The sequence below is a fragment of the Rhinatrema bivittatum genome, chromosome 1, assembly GCF_901001135.1.
Source record: "Rhinatrema bivittatum chromosome 1, aRhiBiv1.1, whole genome shotgun sequence".
In the NCBI taxonomy this organism is placed as follows: Eukaryota; Metazoa; Chordata; class Amphibia; order Gymnophiona; family Rhinatrematidae; genus Rhinatrema; species Rhinatrema bivittatum.
Genome location: NC_042615.1, coordinates 19,682,829 through 19,703,428, shown reverse-complemented (window position 1 = coordinate 19,703,428; position 20,600 = coordinate 19,682,829). Strand labels below are relative to the sequence as shown.

Sequence of the window (20,600 nt, the reverse complement as noted above, 5' to 3'; positions counted from 1 at the left end):
GATTTTAAAAACGTTGCTTTGGGGGGTGAAAGGAACATATCTAGGGATCCACTAATGGATAGGTCAAATGCCCCCAAGATTGCCAGTGTTGAGTCCAGAACATACGGAGTTAATGACTACTGTTAACTTAGTAGATATCTGGTAGCACTATCACCAACATGATAGGGACTATACTTAATTTTCTCCAGGTCAAGGAACATACAGTAATTAGATTACTTTGTGTGTTCTCCTAACTTTCTGGTGAACACAGAGGAGTGCTATATTATCTTGCATGATTTCAGATCCTAGTCCGTGGTCATAACATTGTTTTTGAAACCTAGCAGACCTAAACCCTTTTCTTGGTGATTTAACGTCTCTTGCTTGGAAATTTAAAATTCATCGACATGAATGCAACCCCGAGAGACTATACACCCATGCTCCGATGGGAAATTCTAAAGGCCTGTTTATGTGGTAAAGCAGAGTTGCTTACCTCTAACAGGTGTTCTCCAAGGACAGCAGGATGTTAGTACTTACACTGTCTTGGGACCTCAATGTGATGCTAGCTCAGCTGATGAAAGCTCCCTTTGAACCACTGCACTCCTGTGACCTGAATTACCTGACCTGGAAGGTCATATTTTTGGTGGCGGAGACTTCAGCACACAGGGTCAATGAGCTCCAGGCCTTAGTAACTTATCCACCTTATAACAAGTTTTATCATGACAGGGTGTTCTTGCGTACGCACTCTAAGTTCCTGCCTAAGGTGAAGATGGACTTCCATCTTGATCACCCTGCTAACATTCTTTCCCAGGCCCCATTCGCACCAAAGCGAATGAGCAATGCATAGTCTGGATTGCAAGAGAGCCTTAGCCTATCTGGATGGTAGCCCTTACGAAACCCGCCCGTCACCTTGCAGATTTGGGCTTCTATTTTTTGTTTTAACATTTTTTGTAATTCTCTGTTATGAGAACAAAGAGGGACCCTGCTTGGATGCATGGTATAGGGCATGCTGGGCATGCTCAGTGTGCCTAGTCAAAGTTCTAGAAACAGACACATTTTTCATGCTGGGCTACATCTGATGTTACCCATGTATGAGGACTACAATCCTGCTTGTCCTAGGAGAAAATAAGTTATTCAAGTTTCCTTCAAAAAGAGCGTAGAAACTATGAAAAGGTTAACAGAGATTATTAAAACTTGGAAGCGCAACATAAAATAGATTGCTTCAATAAGACAAACTTGATAACTGTCGTGAACTTCACGCTTTAGAGGTGCATAATATAGAGAGGGCAATTAAGTACACTTCTTTAAAATACTATGAACATGGGGATAAGGCAGGCACATTGTTAGCCAGGGCGGTCAAAAGGAAAGCCTGCTGCACCCACATTGTGTTGCTTAAGGATCCCAATGGGACAAATACAGTAATTCCGGAAGAAATTGAGCATTTATTCAGTATTTTTCTAGGTTATTTTCTGATCCATACCTGACTGGGCAAGAGGTGATTAATGCCTTTTTAGATCACCAGTAGCTTCCAATGTTAGGCACATGCTGGGATAAATTGGCTGCATCTATTTCTATGCTAGAAATTCAGACTGTGATCCAGGATTTACCAAATAGCAAATGTCCAGGACTGGATGGCTACCCTGTGGATCTTTTAAAGAAATCTTTGTTAGAGCTCGGTCCTGTAATAAAGCAGAGATGGCAGAGCATCGCTTGATATGCTAGATACTACTATTTCTTTGATTTATAAGAAGGGGAAGAAGGCCACAGATCGTGGGGTGTATTGTCCTATTTCGCTCTTAAATTCCAACAAAAACTTTGGCCAAAATACTGCAACTTCCTTTGGAGTAAATGCTCCCTATGCTAGTGCTTTATAACCAAACCAGATTTGTCAAGGGGCAGGTTTCTACCTAAAACACTAGGTGGCTGTTTAATATTTTGCACCTTTCCAAGAGGATGGATCAGAATGGTCTGGTCATCTCAGACAGAAAGGCCTTTGACCATATTTTCTAGTCCTTTTTATTTGTTGCTCTGACAAGGGCTGGTTTCCAGGATATTTTTATACAATGGGTTAAAGTTATATATGCTGTGCCTAGACCATGCATTTTGATTAATGGGGCTCTTTTTTCCATTTTTCCCCAACTGCAAGGGGGACTAGACAGGACTTCCCCCATCCCCTTTATTGTTTGACCTGGCGATAGAGCTGTTAGCGGCCCCGATTAGGCAGACCCTGGAAATTACAGGCTTTCAGTTTGGAAAACATGCACATACTATCTCCCTCTATGTGGATGATGTCCTAATCTATTTGTCTAACCATAAGACATCAGGACCTGTTTTGATAGTTGCACCAGCTCAGTATAGTACTTTATCAGGGTATAAAATCAACTTCAACAAGTCTGACCTTTTTCCTGTAGGACCGAAAGAACATATTCCCAAATGTCTGTCAAATTTTAAGAACGGGATTTACATATTTGGGGAATTTTGTTCCAAGAGATGTAAAAAAATGTATTCTCCAAAAACTATTACAGTAATCACCAAACTTAAGCAAAATTTGCATAAATAGGTAGAACTGCCACTTTCATTGGCAGGACATATAAATTTCTTAAAAAGGAATATTCTTCCCAGATTTCTCTGTTTCAGCACATACCGTGTAATGTCCCTATATGTGTATTTGACGAGCTTCATGGGTTAATGTTTAAATTTGTTTAGATACTGTCAGGCACATATATGGTTGAGTCAAATCTGGCTCCCCAAAAAGCAGGGTGGTATAGCACTCCTTAATTTAAGGGTATACTTCTTGGCAGCCCAGCTATTGCACTTTAAATCTTCGTTTGGACATAAAGATGCACCTTGGGTGCAATTGGAAAGGTTAGAGGAAGATGTAGCTGACCTGTACCCACATCTCCCATCCAAAGAGTTACGAGAAGCAGCCCAATACTAGTTTGGCAACAAGTGCAAAGGTTTCTGGGGTTGGTAGGTGAGGGAGTGGCCCCCTTGGTTCCAATATATGGGAATCCCAGCCTATCTTTCTCTCCAACCCTACAAAGCTGGAGACAGTGTGGTCTGTTTTGCCTGGCTCAACTGTGAGAAGATGGTCTTTTCAATATTTTGAATCTTTGAATCTTAGTGAGGAGTTTGATCTCCCGAATCAAACATATGCTAATTACCTACACTTGCACCAAGCCTTGTCTAGGTTTACAGATGTCTGAGTTCCCGTTAGGGAATTAACTGGGATGGAAAGATACTTGTCAGATCTGGATGCTTATGTAAAACATATTTCATTGATCTATTGGGGCATATTGTTGGGCAAATATAGTGAAGTAACATCTAAGAACTTAATTACTAAATGGAATACAGACCTGGGTGTCTCCTGATGCTAGCCATGGTTGCTGGAAAGGATGTGATGAAAATGACTCCTATATACATATGTGGTGGCACTGTCAGTGGGTTAAACAGTTTTGGACCAGGGTGATGTAGGAAATTGATAATATGCTGGACCTTCCAATATATATCACCCCACTAACAGACTTATTGGGGCATTAGAAAGGTTCAATGATTTCCCATAAGTGTACGACTCTAGTGGGGCAGCTATTATTGGCTGCCTATTTTACTATTGCTACTTACTGGAAAAGAAACCACAGTCTAGAGTATTGGCGCCAACAGGTGCGTTTGATTGCAGATATCGAACAGTTGCACTATTCATTGAAGCATGAGCAACATAAAAACAGTATCTGGGAGAAATACCATCGATACATTAATGGGTAGATTTACTTAGCCCCTCTGTTCTAATTGATTGGCCTATGCATGACTTGGCCTGACAGTTTGACAGATTGTTATGAACATGACTATTGTTTATGCTGAATGCTCAGAGTTGCAAACATGTATTCAATGCATTTTGATTGTATATCATGGAAAACTCAATAGTTTAAAAAAAATGTGGACAAGTATAAAGTGATGCATATAGAGAAAAATAACCCATGCTGTAATTGCATTATGTCAGATTCCATATTATGAGATACCACCCAGAAAAAAAGATCTGGGCATCGTAGTTGATATTACATTGAAATCGTCGGCTCAATGCACTGAAACAGAATATTAGGAATTATTAGGAAGAGAATGGCAAAATTGAGGATTGTCAATGCCTCTATCACTTCATGGTGAGACTGCACCTTAAATACTGTGTGCAATTCTGGATCACCGCATCTTAAAAAAATATATTGTTGCACTGGAGAAAGTATAGAGAAGAGAGACCAAAATGATAAAGGGTATAGAATGGTTCCTTTATGAGGATAGGCTATAAGAGGTTAGGGCTGTTCAGCTTGGAGAAGAGATGGCTGAGGGGGGATATGAGATAGGTCTACAAAATCATGAAAGGACTTGAACGGGAAAATGTGAATCTGTTATTTACTCTTTCAGATGATACATGGACTAGGGGGCACTCCATGAAGCTAGCCAGTAGCACATTTAAAACAAATTGGGACTTCCGGGGATGACGTCACCTGAAGCGGAAGCCTGAGAAGCTTGCTCCGCGATCCCCTCTCCTCCGATCCTCTAACATCGCCTGCAATATTAATCGCTGGGCCCCCTGCTCTTCTCTGTCAATGATCCGGACGGTGCTGCGGTCGATCGCCGCGTCTCCGGCGAATTTTGGAGGCTGGAGGTGGGGTATGCAACGGCTCAATTGGACAAGTTGAACGCTCCTATCACAGATAGTGAGATTCATGCTGTTATACACACGTTGAAACATGGAAAGGCAGCGGGTCCAGATGGCTTGGAACCGGAATTTTATAAGATCTTGAAGTTCCCACTATTGCCGGTCCTTACTCCCTATTATAACAGTCTGGTCCAGGGTCAATCTCTTAATGAGTTTGAAAATCAGTCCACCATCATGCTCCTCCCTAAAGCTGGAAAAGATCCTCATGAGGTGGGTTCATATCGCCCCATATCCCTCATCAATAGTGACCTAAAAATTCTCGCAGCGGTATTGGCAGCCCGGTTGAACACTATTCTTCCCCACCTGATCCACCCTGATCAAACTGGTTTTATAAAAGGCAGGCAGGGGGTGAGGAATGTTCGCCGATTTATAGCTGCCCTTAGTTTCCATCGCCAGACAGATGCCATTATTTTGAGTTTGGATGCTGAAAAAGCTTTCGACTCCCTCTCATGGGGCTATCTTTTCTGGAGTTTAGGCCAATATGGTATCGAAGGCAACTTCATAACATGGCTGGCCGCCTTGTATCGCACTCCCAGCGCGCAGCTCCTTATTAATGGGACTTTGTCGGAGTCATTCCTGCTGCATTGTGGGCTGCCCCCTCTCTCCCCTTATGTTTGTATTGGCATTGGAGCCTCTGGCTATCAAGCTTCGCTTAGACAAGGATTTTTACGGATTGGGTATTGGCCGCCACCAGCTAAAACTGGCACTATTTGCGGACGATATTTTACTCTTTGTGGGTAAACCCCAGCCGAGTGTTCCTATTATCGTCCAACATTTCTCTCAATTTAAAATGATTGCAGGGCTGACCATTAATTATGCCAAATCAGAAGCCTTAGCGCTCGACCCCTGCACTCTACAGGATTGGACAGATGGGTTTCCCTTTATGTGGGCTCAAGGGAAAATTAAATATTTAGGGGTGTGGATTCCACGAAACTTAGCGGACCTATATACCCTTAACATTAAGACCACCTTAAAGGATTTGGGGGCCCAACTGGCTGCTTGGCAATCTTTGCCGCTGTCCTTGTCTGGGCGCACTGCTCTTCTAAAGATGGTATTAGTTCCAAAATTATTAAACAAATTACATATGCTTCCTTGCTGGCTCCCTCAAGCAGATATTCAGTGGCTCCAGCGCATTTTTCAGAAATTCCTCTGGGCGGGGAAGAAAGCTCGGCTACGAAATCAAGTGCTGCTGCAGTCTCGGGAGAATGGGGCGTTAGGTTTGCCTGACTTTAGGCTATATAACGCAGCGTGTCAACTCAGGTTTCTGGGGGAATGAATTGTGGATCAATATCAGTATTATGAAGACGGATTATTAATAAGTATGACTGCCCCTTGGTCCCCGGTGTATGTGGTATAGGCTGATGCTGCTTCTTATCGCACCTTGGATATTCCCAAAGTGCTCATACAATCTTGTCGACAGGCCTGGCGATGGTTTAGATGCCAAGGGAGTCTGAGAGGGCTCTCGTCGCTGCTCTTGCCACTTCTGGGCAACAAGAAGTTTTTGCCGGGATTGGATAGCTATGCCATTTACGATGACTGGCTTCAGCGTGGACTACCGTTTATCTTTCATTTTTATTCTTTGGATGCTCCTATCATATTGGACTTTGCGTCCCTGGCCCGGGAATATCAGATCCCACGGAAGCACTTCTTTGCTTATCTGCAGGTGCAACATTACCTTCAATCACTACATTGGACGGCGGAGGCATTTCGCCGGGAGTCGGCCTTTGCCCAGCGCTTCTTTGACACCTCGTTACTCCACAACTCTATTAGAGGATAAAGTGCCCTGGGAAAGGAGTATCGGGAGCCCCATCATCTTCGCTACTTGGCTGGATACTGGTCTGAGGCTTGGGGCGAAGAAATTACTTCTGAATACATCAGTCAGTGTTTTGGCTATATGTACAAATCCCTTCCGGATCCCGCCCTGCGTGAACTTCAATTCCGGATCTTACATCATATCATCTGCGATGATGTCCGCCGCTATTGCATGAATCGCTTACCCTCGGCGCTGTGTATCAAGTGTGGAGGTGATCTTGGTACACTCACACACAGACTATTCTCCTGTCCCACTCTCCGAGGGTTTTGGGACGGAGTACTTGCATTCATTGCTCAATGTTTAAGTGTCGCCATTGTGCGCTCAGGCAAGATCCTGTTGTCTGGAATACGAGGCCACATAACTCCATATAATGCCGCGGCTGGCCAATTCGGTCATATCGCTGTCTTGCTAGCCTGTAGAACAATATTAACTCTATGGATTGAACCCACCGTCCAACCCACACAAAGGGCCTGGTACCTTCAGCTCATCTCGACAATGCAGATGGAACGACTGGCCGCTCTCACGGCCACCCACCCTCTGGACACGCAATATTGTGCTTATTGGGCCAACTGTTTTGCTCTTCTACCACAGGATCAGCGGGCACAACTAGTGGCAACTGGTTACAACACTACATAGCAATAACATAGTATTTGATCACACTAGTTTCTTCCCTACTTCCGGAACATTCAGGACTTTTTGGTCTAGCCCTGACATGAACTGTTTAGCGATTAGTGGCTTGGGACCAGCTTCTATTTGGTTATGTGCTGGGGATATTGCACTGTATGGTCCTGTGTGGCTCTTTGACGGGGGGGGGGGGGGAGTTGAAAGTTGTAAGTATGTGTGGGGTATGAGTGTGGCATGTGTGAGGTTAAGATTGACGTACCCTGTGCCTAGGGGTTACATGGTACGGAAGGTGTAAAAAACGAAAAAGGAAAACATGCTTGTTGCAATACTTGTAAAAACAAAAAGGGAATGTACTACAGCCTTGTATAACGGATAATCTTTTAATTGTTTTCCTTTTTTTTTTTTTTTTGTCTGCTTGATTTTGCGCTCTCCCCTGAGGAGAGTTGTGTTTGTACAGGCATGTTGCCATTAATAAAAATGATTTGGGGAAAAAAAAAAATTGGAGAAAATTCTCTCATACTCAACACACAATTAAGCTCTGGAATTCATTGCTAAAAGATATGGTTACGGCAGTTAGTGTAGATGGGTTTTAAAAAAGTTCGGCAATAAATTCCTGGAGAAGTCCATAAATTGATATTAATCAATAGGGAAGTCACTGCTTGCTGCTGGCATTATTTGGATCTTATATATACCATCACTCGGGTTCCATTAGTAGCATGGGATCTATTTAATGTTTGGGTACTTGCCAGGTACTTGTGACTTGGATTGGCCAGTGTTGAAAACAAGATAGTGGGCTTGATGGATGCTTGTCTGACCCAATATATGGCATCTCTTATGTTCTTGTGTGTCACATTTCCCCCCGAGTCTGATACTGTGCACAGAAAGGCATATCTTTCTCAACACAATTCCAGGACAGATGCAGAGACATCTCTTGGCTAAAACTAGGACTTTTGTTTCTCTTTAAGTAGCAGAAAGGAATCCTAAAAGGGCAACATTCTTGATTGGCCCAGAAATATCTGATCAGCCACATTCATAAACACACAGAAAAATTGATGTTAACCTTGTACTGGATACAAAACTGACTGTAAAATACAAATCCAGCGAGGACTGAAACACCACACCTTCTTTAGATGGCAATATATTACATTACAGAGCCTTCTGGTTTATGTTATTTTTTTCTGTTCTCTCATCTATATTAAATGTAGTATTTTTCCTCATTTCTTCTTTTCTCAAGTTGTTTTGGATGGATATTTACATGTGTCTGTTTAACTTGTTTTGATGTACTACTACTACCTCCTAACATTTCTATAGCGCTACACGACAAACTCAGCGCTGTACAAATATACAAAGACAGTCACTGCTCAACAGAGCTTACAATTTAATACGACAAACTATACAGGACAAGAGACTTGGGGTATAAAGCAAGACAATGATTAAAAAGAAAAGAAAGTTAGTTAAGACTAAAAGCAGACAGACAATCAGGCATAACATTTAAAAGCAGTTTCAAAAAGGTGGGTCTTTAGATGGGGATTTAAACATGGCAAGAGAGAATGATGCACCAGTTCAGGAAGACTATTCCAAGCACATGGCACAGACAGGTGGAAAGCACATAGAAATTACAGCAGAAAAGGACCAAATGATCCTCTCAGTCTGCCCAGCAAGCTTATGCCAGTATCCGCTGCACTGTGCAGGTTACCCCCATGCTTATCAGTTTACCAGACCATAAAAATCAAGGCCCTTGGATGCTGTTTGAACCCAATTTCCCTTAACTGATGCCATGAAATCAGAGAACAATGTTGGAGTTGCATCAAAAGTATCAGGCTTATTGATTAAGGGGCGGATTTTAAAAGGCGCGCAAATAGCCTACTTTTGTTTGCGCTCCAGGCGCAAACAAAAGTACGCTGGATTTTAGTAGATACGCGCGGAGCCGCGCATATCTGCTAAAAACCTGGATCGGCGCGCGCAAGGCTATCGATTTTGTATAGCCGGCGCGCGCCGAGCCGCGCAGCCTACCCCCGTTCCCTCCAAGGCCGCTCCGAAATCGGAGCGGCCTTGGAGGGAATCCTCTAACGCCCTCCCCTCACCTTCCCCTCCCTTTCTCTACCTAACCCACCCCCCCCGGCCCTGTCTACACCCCCCCCTTACCTTTCTCCGGGGATTTACGCCTCCCGGAGGGAGAAGTAAATCCCCGCGCGCGAGCGGGCCTCCTGCGCGCCGGGCCGCGACCTGGGGGCGGGTATGGAGGGCGTGGCCACGCCCCCGGACCGCCCCGGGCCGTAGCCACGCCCCGTACCCGCCCCCAAAACGCTGCCGACACGCCCCCGAAACGCCGCGACGACCGGGCCCGCCCCCCGACATGCCCCCCTCGGAGAACCCCGGGACTTACGCGAGTCCCGGGGCTCTGCGCGCGCCGCGAGGCCTATGTAAAATAGGCTTCCCGGCGCGCAGGGCCCTGCTTGCGTAAATCCGCCCGGTTTTGGGCGGATTTACGCGAGCAGGGCTCTGAAAATCCGCCCCTAAGGGTAGTAAGCACCGCAACAGCTAGTTACCCCCATGTTTATTTGTTCCCCAAATCGTAAAGGTTGCGGCCCTTATTGGTTGCTGTCTGAATCCAACTCCCCTTTTCTCACTCACTGCCGTTGAAGCAGAAAGCAATGATGGTGCTGCATTAAGCCTTGATAAGGTTATTTGTTAAGGGCAGCAACTGCCACACCAGCAAGTTAACCTCAGTTACCCCCATGCACTCTTTTCTTTATTTCTAACCTCTAGCCTTTAGGGATCCACAGTGTTTATCCCTTGCCCCTTTGAATTCCTTCACTGCTTTCATCATCTTCACCACCTTTTCCGGAAGGGCATTCCAGGCATTTACCACCCTCTCCATGAAGAAATATTTCCTAACATTGGTTCTGAGTCATACTCCCTGGAGTTTCATTTCATGACCCTTAGTTCTAATGAATTCTTTCCAATGGAAAAAGTTTGATTGTGCATCATTAAAACCTTTCAGATATCTGAAGGTTTGTATCATATTACCCCTGCACCTTCTTTCTTCTAGGGTATACATATTCAGATCCTTCAGCCTCTCCTCATAAGTCTTCCAATGCTGACCCCTCACCATTTTGTCGCTCTTCTTTGGACCACCTCTATCCTGACTTTATCCTTTTTAAGATATTGAATGCAGTACTCCAGATGAGGCCTCACCAAGGACCTGTACAAGCATATTGGCACCTTTTTCTTACAGGTTATTCCTTTCTCTATGCAGCCCAGCATTCTTTTGGCTTTAGCTATTGCCTTGTCACATTGCTTCGCCATCTTCAGATAAGACACACACTCTCCCAGTCCGTGCGCATTAGTCTTTCACCACCCATCATGTAAAGCTCTTTTGGATTGCTGCTCCCTAGATGCATGACACTGCACTTCTTGGCACTGAATCCCAGCTGCCAAATCTTCAACCACGCTTCAAGTTTTCTTAAATCACTTTTCATTCTCTATACGCCTTCAGACGTGTCCACACTGTTGCTTCTTAGTATCATCCGCAAATAGACAAACTTTACCTTCTATCCCTTCTGCCAGGTTGCTCACAAAGATATTGAACAGAATCAGTCCCAAAATCGATCTCTGTGGCACTCCACTTAAAACCTCTCTTTCTTCAAAGTAGATTTCATTTACCATTACACGCGGTCTCCTGTCAGTCAACCAGTTTGCAATCCACGCTATTACCTTGGCTCCCACTCCCAAGGTTCTCATTTCGTTCACAAGTCTTCTAAGTGGGACCGTAACAAAAGCTTTATTAAAATCCAAGTAAAATCACATTGAGTATTCTTCCCTGATCCAATTCTCTAGTCATCCAACAAAAAAAAAAAAATCAGATTTGTCCAACATGACTTTCCCCTGGAGAAACCATGCTGCCTCAGATTGAGCAGCCCACCGGATTGTAGATAAGTTACTAACCTTTCCTTCAGCAGAGTCTCCGTTAATTTTCTCACCAACGTGAAGCAAACTGTTTTTAGTTTCCAGCCTCTTCACTGCTCCCACTCTTATGAAGCGGGACCACCACTGCTCTTCTCCAATCTTGCAGCACCACTCCTGTTTCCAGGGATCTACTGAACAGGTCCTTCAGCGGACCCGCCAGCACATCTCTGAGCTCCTTCAGTATCCTGGGATGTAGCTCTTCCAGTTCCACGGCCTTGTCCACTTTCAGTTTTCCTAGCTCTTTCCATACATTCTCTTCTGTAAATGGAGTTTCGTCTACGCCACCACCATCCACAATCTTGTTAACTAGAGATGGTCCTTCTCCAGGGTCTTCTTTAGTAAACAAACTGAAGTATTTATTTAATATTTTGGCCATTTCTTCATCTCTCTCATACATGGATCTTTTCAATTTCACTATACCACTTTGGACTTTTCTCCTTTCTCTGATATACCTGAAAAATGTTTTGTCACCTCTTTAGCAATCCTTTCTTCCACCTATTAGCTTTCTTGATTTCTTTTTATCTCCCTCAGTTTATTTTGGGATCCTTTATATTTCTTGAACGCTGTTCTTTTTTGTTTTATCAGCCATCTCCTTTGAGAACCAGATCAGTTTCTTATTTCTCTTTCTTTTGATTACTTTTCTGACATATAGTCTTGTTTCCTTTATAATTGCTCCTTTTAGTTTGGCCCATTGTTCCACCTCTCTCATTTTCTCCGTCTTCTAGTTCTACCTCCAGGTACGTCCACATTTCAACGAAGTCCGTATTTTTTAAATTGAAACCCAGGTCTTCATGTGACTTCTCTGTATCCTATTTGCGATATCAAACCATATCGTTTGATGATCACTGGTGCTGAGATGGGCACCCACCCGGACATTAAAGACATTAGCCCCATTAGTGAGCACTAGGTCGAGTAAAACTCCCTCCTTCGTGGGTTCCATTACCATTTGTTTGAACAGAGCCCCTTGCAGGGCATCCACTCTCTCTCTATTTCTGGTAGATTCCGCAGAAGGGATTCTCCAGTCTACGTCCGGCAGATTAAAATTTCCAACAGTCAAACACTTCTCACTTTTTTCCCCCCTTTTCGATGTCTTCGACCAGATCTGTCTAGTTCTTCCGTTTGAGTCGGAGGCCTGTAAACTACTCCAGAAAAAAATGGATGCCCCATATTTTTTTTTTTTTAGATTGGTCCATAATGCTTCTTCTCTACCCCATATTCCTTGCAGTTCAGTTGCTTGGGTATTGTTTTTTACATAAAGAGCTACTCCTCCCCTTTTCTGATCTCTCTGTCCCTTCCTTAACAAGTTATAGCCCGGTATGGCCATATCCCAATCATGAGAATTCGTGAACCATGTCTCAGTAAATCACAACAATGTCCAAGTCTGCCTCCAACATTAGGGTCTGCAGGTTTGGGATTTTATTGCCCAAACTACGAGCATTTGCAGTCATAGCTTTCCATTTTTTCTCTTGATTTGTTGCACTTCCTAGACACCTTTTCTGCTTTTTTGTGCTGATTATTTTCTCTTCACACTTCCTGTACTGCCTGGGGCATGACATGTCAGTTTCATTGGCCATCTCCTGCCACCCTCATTCTTTAGTTTACATGTCTGATAATAGATCTGAATTTCTCACTTAGCATCCTTCTTCCTGCTACAGACAAATGTAGGCCATCCTTTCCATAAAGCCTTTCACTGCTCCATACACGATCCCAGCCTCCAATGTATCCAAAACCACTTTCCCACCAGGTTTTGAGCCAGGAATTTAAATTATCTATATGACATAGCTTCTCATTTCCCTTTCCATGAACAGGTAATTCTTCCGAAAAGGCAATAGTCTTTCTAGTATCTTATCTTTCTTAGATTTTGGAAATCTCTTTGTACTTCATGAATACCATTTCTATTGAGGTCATTGATCCCCAGATGGATGATAATACTGATATCAAAGTTCCTACTTTCTTCTTCAATGACTTGGACTATCTGGTTTGCATTTCTACTAGCTGAGGATCCTAGAAGGCATTTAACTAATGTCACCATCAAAATGTGCCCCCAAACTGGTTCCTCTGATGGAATCTCCCAGCAGAAACAGCTTTCTTATATGACATTTGATTTTGTTGAGGGGCTTCTTGGTGCATTGGGTGACTTCACTTTTAGAAATCACTTAAAATCTATTGCAGAGGTTTCTTCATTCTCCAATGTACAAAAAGCATTTTGTAGGGGTAACAGTGGGGAGGAGTGGGTGTCTTCATCACAGGCCTTATTCTACCAGAGCCCACTGTTATCCAATTGCTCCTAGGTTTTTGAATCCTGGATGTCAATCTCTGTGGGAGTGGAGATTGATGCACAGGATGCTGTAAAGTTGGGGAAGGTGGGTGTCTGCCACTGTCTTGTTTTACCAGAGCCCACTGTGAACCATTTTTTCCTGCGCTTCTGTGGGAGATGGGCAAGAGATACTGGATAGTTCAAGGTAGGGGAGGTTAATTAAACATGGACAATTCCTCCCTTAGATGAATCAGCTCCATTTTAATTGCAGACAGCTGAAGGCAAAAGAGACAACCTTTGATTATCGCTAATTCCTTAAAATTATATAGATAAGGTAAGGTAAAATTTAGTCTCTAGTAAAGATTTTTAATAGGTCTTTGAAATAAAAACTACAAGTATTAGTGTAAGCCAGTAAAGATTAATAGGTAAGGTATGAAACCAATTTTTACAAGCAATATTTAATATGTCAATTTAAGTTACAATTATCTGAGCTGTAAGGAATTACTAAGTAATGGGAGATGAATTGAAGCTAATTATTCGGAGTCCAGGGAACAGTATATAAGAAAGTAAACTCAGGGGTGGATGGGTAGAGTGGTAGGGAGGGAGAGATCACAAACAGTGGCTAGACGTGAAGGGTTTGTTTTTTTTCCCCTCAAACCCTGAAGTCTAGATTGCACACTTTTAGGTTTCAGTTAAGACCTGCCCCCTCTTAAAAACCAAGACACACAATTATGCAATTATACACTACTTCTATACTAAGCTCAAATATATATAAACAATCAGTAAAAAAAAACCCAAAAACTTTACTTAGCCAATTCAGGAAGGCTTATTAATCCAGGAATATCTGGAGTCTGAAGCCCCTGTTCCTCCTCCACACATGAAGTTTGAAATTGGTAGTAGAGGAGAAGGGCACACATTGCTAAGATTATTAGGAATGCTTTTTCCAGGTACATATTTATTTTATTTATTTATTTATTTATTTATTTATAGCTTTTATATACCGGCATTCGTAAAAACATCATGTCGGTTTACAGGTAACTGAGAAAGGAAATTACAATGATAGGTGGAGGAAGGATATCACCAGGAAACAGAAAATGGTTTTAGTCTTCAGCTTCGATTCTGCTTATTCAGGCATTAGCCCTTTCACAACTGGATTACGGCACTGTCCTTTAAATGGGATTACTTGACATAGTTGTCAATAGATTTCAGCTTGTGCAATATACTGCAGCCTGCCTCCTCACCGGTAGTAGTATTAAAGAGTATATTAGTCCTCGATAAGAATCTCTGCATTAGCTTCCTGTGAGATAGCAGGCAAAACAAACTGCTTTGTATGATCTTTAAATATATGAATGGTTTTGGTCCCAGTTATCTTTGTGATAAACTGTCCCCTTATTTCTCAAGTCAAGTGCTTTGGTTTCAGGGCAAGGGCTTAATGGTTCCTCCTCTTGATGCATGATTGCCTATAACAAGAACATTTTTCAGCACTGGCCCATACCTCTGAAAACAGCTCCCTAGAGAAAAGAGATCTTCTGACAGTTAGGAAACAAATTAAAATCTTGTTTATTGTGGAAGCCTTAGGGCTTTTTAAAAAATATTTTTAGAGTTCTTTCTTTTCTACTAAGTTTGTTTTTGGTGGTTTATTTTGTTCCGTTTTATCACGTAGTTTTGAATGTACTTTAGTTAAGGTCGATTTGTATAGTTGGAAATTGTACAATTGTGATATATTGCTGTTTGTATATGCTTTATTTGTTCCTCACTTGGAGATTTTGAATTAATCATATAATTTTAGATTTTAGTTTATTTAACTAATAGATCACCTTTCCCACATATATCCTTGCTTCATTTATATTTCTGCTTAAAAAAATAAATACAGCTGAAAGTGTGGTTAGGGGTCTGTCTATATGTAGCTGTAAAAGGTGAAAACTGACAGCCTTAATTATACATCATAGCTACAAACTCTACACTATTAAGGAATTACTCCATGCACATGATTTTTGGGCACTCCTAGAGTAATTGCAGCAGCTTTGCTCTTCCTCCTTCAAGGCAGAATGCTCTTCCATCTCTCTCTCCAGTTCCTCCTTTCTCCAGCAGCCCTGCTTGTTCTCTATGACCAAATGTCACACTAATTTACACAAGCACTTCCCTCCTTGTAGTTCAGAAGCCACTATATGTAAAATATTAAATAAGGAATTACTTCTCTAACTGTATCACAGATACCAGATTGAAGAAAATCACCAGGACTTGCAAGTCTACAAAAGGCATAGATTTTATTTTTTATGATGTACACTACAGCAGGAAATGAACAGGTACTTAGCTCTTGATTATACAGATGCGTTGTCACTTCCCACAATTACCAGTGGTTTTATACTTACTTCGCAAGTTCTCTCTTCCACGTCCTCGGCCTCTTCCTCTACCTCTACCCCGACCTCGGAAGCTTCCTCGGACGTTGCCACCCTCGCTTCTCACACTGGATACCTCATCAAAGTCATCTCTCTTCTCACGTCTCCAGCCTTATTAGAAACAATAATTAAGATTGACATAAAATATCCCTGGTCTTTGTATTTGCTTTTTTTTATAACATGACTAACAGCCAGCCACAAGTCAGCTTTCTGGATCTGAAACAAATTTGAATGCATGTTCTTATGCAATTACACTGGATTGTGGATGTCATACAATGTACTGGTATATACAGGATACATGTTTACATTCACCTCTACAAGGCATTGGTACAACTATGTAAGCTCTTCCTAGTGCTAACCACTTAGCTCTACTCACTTCTCAGTTGTGCTGCCACAGATCCTACTCTTGAGGTCTTTTCCCTTATGTTCTCTGTCATTAAGGTCTATTTTTGTCTGTCAAGCATACTTCTAATTCTGTCACAGTTTTGGTGGTTACCACTTCTGCTGGTCTACCACTCCCTCAGAGAAAAATAATATTTTCACATACTTTACACCTCCGTCAGTGCAGCTTCCCAATCTATGGAAAATGCTATCTTCTGGTGCCTTACGGAAGACTGCTAGACAACTGAATATTTCAATCATATCTCCCCTCTCTCTCTCTTTTTTTTATTTTTTGAGAAGATATCTTTAGCACATAACAATACTATAATAGATGAAAGAAACAGATTGACCCATCCAGTCTGCCTAGTTACTCTGTCTACAATGCAAGTATACATCCCAAGTGCTCCTTGCCTGTTTATATAATCACATGATACTGCCAGGAAAATTTAAGATGACTAATAGGATTGTCTTTTAAGCATCACATGATCCATCAGCAATAAACTATCATAAGAATATGTAAAGTTGTAGTATAGTGGTTTCCCGGTGATAGCAGGCTGAATTACCCATGCTGTCTGGGAGCGTCGTCGCATGACCGGCAAGTGGAGCTTCTCCTAGAGTTGAGTTTTGAACTCTGTGCGTCTGCTGGCGGTTTTTCTCCTTTTCCTCTTCTCTTCATCCTTCGAATTTTTTCTGAATTTTTTCAGAAATTTTCAATTTCACAATGGCTCCGAAGCCATCGGGATTCAAGTATTGCCAATGTGGCAAAATTATGTCCATCACCAATGGGCATAATTATTGCTAGATTTGCCTGGGCCCAGAGCACGACACGGCCTCTTGCAGAGACTGTGGTCGGATGTCACCCCAGGCCTGAAGACAGTGCGCCGAAAAAATCGCGCGCCTACGGTCCCCTCTCTCCTCGCCAGGCCCGGCGAAGAAGACAAAAAGCAAGCCAAGACGATCCACATCGTTGGAAGGGGACTCTGCCAGGTCGGTGTTACCACCAAGGCCAAGAAGGGAGATCGAGGCTTCGACTCCCTTACCAGATAAGTCGACTGCGCCGTTGGGGACACAGGGCTCTGTGCCCCCTTGCTCCCGCTCGCCGCCGAAGCACTCGGAGCACGGGAAGAGCAGAAGTACTCACACGAAGCATGGCGCAACGGCGCACCTCACAGCGCAACGGCACACGGCGCATCTCACGGCGCAACAACGCACTGCACATCGGCACCTAGAATACTTCAAGACGAAGATAAGAGGCTAAGTGCTTCGGATGCTCCTTCAAGGAGAGCTGCTTCGCTAACTGGGTCATCCCATCACAATGTTCATAAAAGAAAACTTGTTCACCATCACCGTCATGCTACGGCGAAGCGTGCGAAACATCATGACCCACCTATAGCTTCACCTCTCCCCAGGATGCATCTCAACAGGAGCACCATGTCAAGCAAAAGGCCAAGACAAAACATATCCAAATGGCTAATTCACCAGGTACGGATTCTGATGTGGACATACTTTCTTCAGAGGGGGAGAGTTCTCAATCTTCCTTGAGATCTCAATCAAGTCACCATATGGAACCAAGTCGCCCTTCTCAAGATTTCTCTATGGGGGCACCACCTCCTCCTTCAGAACCATTTCCTACGCCTTCACATCATACTTTAGCTTCAAAGGCGATGTCTCAAATTTCTCTTGCTTTGTCATCTTTTTTCCATGATCTTGATAAGTTACATCCAAGGGACCCGGGTTCTCAATCTCCAATTTCTACTCCACATATCCCAACTGTCCCACCACCAAAGCAAAGTGAAAAATCAATTCCAAATCCCGATCGGCCAGACTCTCCACATTCGCTTTATAATAGATTTACTGTTCGATATGTTCCATGTAAACCGCCATCCCGGCGATAGTTATCTCTGTTATCTGTGAACTGGAGTGATATGTATATTATACAGGAACTTCCGGTATATAAAAACCAAAAATAAATAAATAAATAAATAAATTCGCAATGGTCCACGTCTTCCCCTTCTTCATCTACGGGTTTTCCATCAGACCCACCCGAAGGTCTTCCCGAACCATATTCTCCTCCAGAGGATCTCTCTTACGCTAAATTTATAGAGAATGTAGGATCTTTGCTAAATATTGAAACGAGGAAACTTCCTGACCCTCGGGCGGAAGTTCTAGGCATCCTGAAAACTTTTGAAATGCCACCTGAACCAACTGCCTTACCACCACATGCGGTGTTGGATGCGGTTTTACACAAAATGTGGGAGAAAACTTTTTGTACCTTGGCGGTCTCAAGAAAAACTGATTTAAAATACAGGATGCGGAATTCCACAATATATGACTCCACCCAGTTACCTCACAATTCGATAGTGGTGGAATCGGCCCTGTTAAGGGCCAAGAGATCGAAAATCCATGCAAATTCACCACCAGGAAAAGATCACAAGTCCCTGGATGATTTTGGCCATAAAGTCTATCACTCCTCCATGCTGGCCACGAAGATACAACACCATCAGTTTTATTTCATACTGTATCTCTTCGAATGCTTGCAGAGATTACATCCAGTATGTATGGCAGAAGATAATTCTTTTCCACAACCATTCACAGATATGGAGGAGGGGCTCAGACCCTTACTGCGTTCAGTTTACGAGTCATTTGAGTCATCGGCTCGTTCCTCAGTGACAGCAATAGTGGCTCGTCGAATGGCATGGTTAAGGGCTAGTTCCATAAGGGACGATGTCCACGACAAACTAGTGGATATTCCTTGTTTGGGTGACAATCTTTTTGGTACCAAGTTTGGGGAAACCGTAACTCTTCTCAAGGAGCAAAATACAGCTATGCAATCTCTGACTTCTTCAGATCCACATTATTCTGCTAAGCGTTTTTATCCTTCATATTGACGAAGACCTTAAGGAAGGACCCCCTTTAGACCCTACAGCACATACAGATCTCAGTATTATCAGCACTAACGTTTCCAACCACAACCACAGGCGTCTCGTGGGCGACCCCGCCAACCACATCCACCAAAACCAACTCAGGCAGCACCACCAAAACCAGCTCAGTCTTTGAGTTACCCAGAGCCACCTCCACCCCACTACATAGGAGGACGCCTTCAGCTTTTTTATTCCAACTGGGAAAACATTACTTCGGATCGATGGGTGCTAAACATCATAAAAGAGGGTTACCGATTAAATCTGTTAACTCTTCCCACACTTCCACAAATTCCTTCTCTCAAGAACATATCAACTTATTCAACAAATCTACAGGAACAGTTAGTCAATCTGCAGGCGCAGAGATCCATCCGAATTCTTCTGAATTCGCTACTAAATCAAGAATTTACTCCCCATATTTTCTCATTCCAAAAAAGTCAGGAGGCCTTCGACCCATCTTAGATTTAAGAAATCTCAACAAACACATTCAAAAAGAAAAATTCAAGATGACATCTCTCTAGAGTTTCCTACCCCTCCTGCAACCCAACAACTGGCTATGCTCCATAGACCTGAAGGATGCTTATTCCCAAATACCCATGCACCCTTCCTCCTGGCAATACCTTTGTTTCCAAATTCAGAACATCCATTATCAGTTCAAAGTACTACCCTTTGGCCTTTCCTCAGCCCCAAGGGTGTTCACAAAATGCTTAGCGGTGGTGGTGGCTCATCTCCAACAGCTCTCGATACAGATTTTTCCCTATCTCGACGACTGGCTGTTAGTAGCCTCAGATCCGACTACCTTAAAGACTTATACATTCCAAACAATCAACTGTCTTCAGAAACTGGGATTCATAATCAATTACGAAAAATCCCATCTTCAACCTACTCAAGTTCTACAGTTCATTGGAGCCCTCATAAACACAGTACATCAAAGGGCGTACCTTCCACAAGACAGGATACAAACTCTGTCCTTTCTGGCACAACATCTGTTCAATCAATCACAGGCATCGGCACGACAAGTTCTTCAACTGTTGGGTCATATGGCAGCTGCCATCCATGTAGTCCCATATACAAGACTCCACATGCGTCGCCTACAATGGGGTCGCAAGAACCAGTAGTCACAGTTTTGGCAACCACTGTTAACCAGAGTACGCCTCACCAGACAAATGCGAACAGACATTCAATGGTGGATGAATGTCAAACACCTGGACTCGGGAGCACCGTTTCAGCAACCTCCTTATCAAGTCACTCTCACTACAGATGCCTCACGGAAAGGCTGGGGAGCCCATCTGAACAACTTAAAGACTCAGGGCCGTTGGTCTCTATGGGAGTCCAATTTTCAAATCAATCTCCTCGAGCTTCGAGCCATTTGGAAAGCACTTCAAACCTTCTCGGCCCAACTTCGAGGAAAACATATCATGGTGTACACAGACAACCAAGTAGCCATGTTTTATATAAACAAAGGAGGGTCTGATCTCTACTGCGTTGACATCACCTGTACTATAAATAATACCTCTACGCCCACTCAATCCAAAAAAAACATTCAATTCAG

General features: G+C 43.1%; 1 protein-coding gene across 5 annotated transcripts in view; it reads right to left on the bottom strand.

Moving 5' to 3' along the window:
• LARP1B (La ribonucleoprotein domain family member 1B) overlaps nt 1-20,600 on the bottom strand; it is a 579,846-nt gene that overhangs the window by 344,198 nt on the left and 215,048 nt on the right. For all 5 annotated transcript variants that reach the window (XM_029591442.1, XM_029591526.1, XM_029591271.1 and 2 more), the window contains one exon: nt 15,723-15,860. In XM_029591442.1, the coding sequence (XP_029447302.1) occupies nt 15,723-15,860 (138 nt within the window). The remainder of the gene's footprint in view (nt 1-15,722; nt 15,861-20,600) is intronic.